The 3,127-nt window shown below is 36.3% G+C and overlaps 1 protein-coding gene across 1 annotated transcript; it reads left to right on the forward strand.

Moving 5' to 3' along the window:
* The first annotated feature begins 385 nt into the window (after positions 1 to 385).
* LOC115969610 (serine/threonine-protein phosphatase 7 long form homolog) lies at positions 386 to 958 on the forward strand. The gene has a single exon (XM_031089301.1). The coding sequence runs from the start codon at positions 386 to 388 to the stop codon at positions 956 to 958; it is 573 nt and encodes a 190-aa protein (XP_030945161.1).
* The last annotated feature ends 2,169 nt before the right edge of the window (positions 959 to 3,127 follow it).

Genomic DNA, 3,127 nt, shown 5'->3' on the forward strand with positions numbered 1-3,127 from the left:
GCGGATCAATCACGGGTACACATTGGATCACATGCTTAGACGACATGATTTGCTATTGTAATTATATCTTGTCATAGAGTGAATCCTCAGTAATTGCTAACAATCTATTTGCTGTCATGTAAGATATGCAAGCACTGGATAGAGTGGAGCCTAAACTCGATGATGATACCTAGTTGAGCCAGTAGGCGAATCATCGGTCAACTCCACTTTGGAGGCACGTCACCGATGAGGTATGTAGTTGTGTTATTAATACATTTCCGTTTTATAATTACCTCGTATGCACTACCTAACACAAATGCTCGTTCGTGTGTAAGAGGTGCCTAGCGTCGTAAAGGTTTAACGTCGTAAATGTGTAGTGTCACGAGGTGGGCTAAACCCACGTATCATGCAATACATAGATGCAACAGGTTTCACTGGGTTATTCAAGTTTCCTAATACAGAGGTCAACCATACCTTTATCACAGCCTTGTTCGAGCAATGGCGTCTGAAGACGCACATGTTCCACTTGCCCCATAGAGAAATGGGTATCACCTTGCAAAATATAAAGGTGATGCTAGGGATTCCAGTGGATAGATTGCCTGTCACTTGGAAGACAGACATAACATGGAGCGATGTGTGCCGAGATTTGTTGGGCCATCAACCTTCGCTCATGATACCCAACTTAAACAGGTCTATCCTTGTTGGGGCAAGGGTAAGATACAAGTGGCTTGATGCACAATTTACCGCTCCCCCAACTGTGGATGTTGGTGATGAAGTAGTGCAGCAACATACCCGTTACCACCTACTTGTTTGGATGGGGGCCATGTTGTTCATGGACAAGTTGACAGATTGGGTCTCACTCCTGCCTCTACAGTTCCTCAACCTAATCAGCAATGCGAGACAGTATAGTTGGGGTTGTGTAGCATTGGCCTGGCTCTACAGGCACCTTTGTAGTGCATTGAAAAAGGATGCAATGTAGATTGGAGGAGCACTGTTGTTGGTGTAGCTGTGGGCCAATTCAAGGCTCCCACAAATATGCCCAATTACAAGGCCGCATTTACTGCCAATGCACTCAGAGCCCCTTGCTATTAGATACATTCATTGAATTCTCATTATTCAAGCTAAGTGTCTGTTAGGATTAATTATTTATGTGTAATAGTATATTATATTTTATTTTTCTCTTTGATATAATTAAAAATATGACAAATTAACAAACAAAAGAAACTCATCAATGCCTAGATACTAAAGTATATGGATGTGAAATATAAAGCAAAGTTTGTTAAATGTAAAAGAATAGAGAGTTCACTAACGACATTGTTCACAATTCATCACATGAAAGTTCATTAACGAGCATTTGTCGAAACCCCATGTTTGCTAGGTGGAGTGGGCCAAAGAGCACCGCACAGCATGCCACACACATCCTTGCTGCGTACCAGATGTCACTATCTACACTACGGGCAGAGCAGGTATTCGGTTAATTTATGTCCTCAATTGCATGACCGCATTTTATTGCATTACCACATTTATTTCGCCACCATTTAAGGTTTTTATTTTTGTTTCCCTCAATTGCACGACCACATTTTTATTTTTATTTTTGTTTCAATTCTTGGATTGTTGTAGGAATGAGTTATTTAAGAATATTGGTTCCTTTCTAGGTTGGTTATGTTTTTATTGAAGCCTTCTAGTTTATTTAGGATCTATGCCTGGTATTGATGCTTCCTTAGATTAATTTGAATCATGGTGCTGATTGTCATCAAGTTTTGTATTGGTGAACGCTGCCTTTAAATTCTACTCCTGCACCCTAAATTATCTATTAACAATAGAAAGAAAAAAAGAGAGGAAGGAATTGACTGAAGTTAGAGAATTTAATATGATGATTCAAGGTTCTTATCCCCGAATAAGGAGTTGTATTGATACAAAATATTGTTGTAGTGTTATGTTAAGAAGCTTAATACTTAAAATTAATATTAATTAAAAAGAGGCAGTGGAGTGCTTAGGGTTTATTTTTGATGATATCAAGTTAATTTTAGAGCCAAGGGGGAGGGGAATGAATGTCAAAAATTTGATTGGAACGTTGATTTTTTTTGAAAAAAACATATCCTTGGTGGGGTGAAACATTGGAATCCCTTTTCCTTTGAAAAACGAGAGAGAGAGAGAGAAAGAGAGAGAGAGAGAGAGAGAGAGGATTTTGTTTTAAGGGATAATTATGTAGGGCGGTTTTTTTTCCTCACTTTGTTATAACTTTGGTGGTGTTTGATTTTAGAGAAAGTAAAGATGAGTTTGGTGGGGTTGAATGATTAGAGCATTAAGGATGATCACTTTTGGTTTTAGGTTCTTATTCCCATGACTTTTGTGTTGAAGAATCTTTGAGAGCACTATATTTGAGGCATCCATATGTTTTTTAGTCACACATGCAAACGGCAGCACCTAAAAGATGGTTGTACACTTGTACTCACAAAACATAAAATTGGAAAAAAAAAAAAAAAAAAAAAAAAAAAAAACTATAAAGTATAAACCTAATAACCTATAGTGTATATGTGTGGATAGAGATAGAGAGGAGCTAATATTAAAAGAAAAGAGAAGGAATAAATAAATTTACAGTTTGACATATACAATTTGTAATAAAATCACCTATGGAGTAGGCTGTAAAGTGAGATATAGTTTATATACAAAGCCACAATACATTTTGGTCAGATCTCTTCTAAAGTTTCAAGCTGTGAATTAAGTTGAATAAAAAATGAAATGACTCTCATTATTAAACATAAGGTAATATGTATAGTTCATTTAAAGTTTGTAGCAAATTGAGTAGAACTCCTAACATATAGCAAGTTTTCCAACCCTTGCTTTGGGCTTCTAAGATGATCAACTTCTTACTAAAAACGATGTGTTCATTTTCACCCATAAAAGGGTTCGAAAAATGAATAATAGATAGAGGTGGTCCAAAAGTACCATGATAAGCAGAAGCAGTCATACTCATACATGTAGGTGAGATATTGTATTTCACCTTTATTGTTTTGTTCTAAAAATAAATTTAATTGTTATGCTTATAAATTTGCAGCCAATGCCCAACTTAAATATACATTTAAACAAACAGAAAATGGGTGATGCAATTATGTGAACTGGAGCAAAAATCAAAAGAAAAGAGAAT

This window comes from Quercus lobata, chromosome 2 (assembly GCF_001633185.2).
Source record: "Quercus lobata isolate SW786 chromosome 2, ValleyOak3.0 Primary Assembly, whole genome shotgun sequence".
Taxonomy (NCBI): Eukaryota; Viridiplantae; Streptophyta; class Magnoliopsida; order Fagales; family Fagaceae; genus Quercus; species Quercus lobata.

Coding starts and splice junctions, on each gene's coding strand:
- LOC115969610 (XM_031089301.1), top strand. CDS start 386: ATGCAATACATAGATGCAACAGGTTTCACTGGGTTATTCAAGTTTCCT.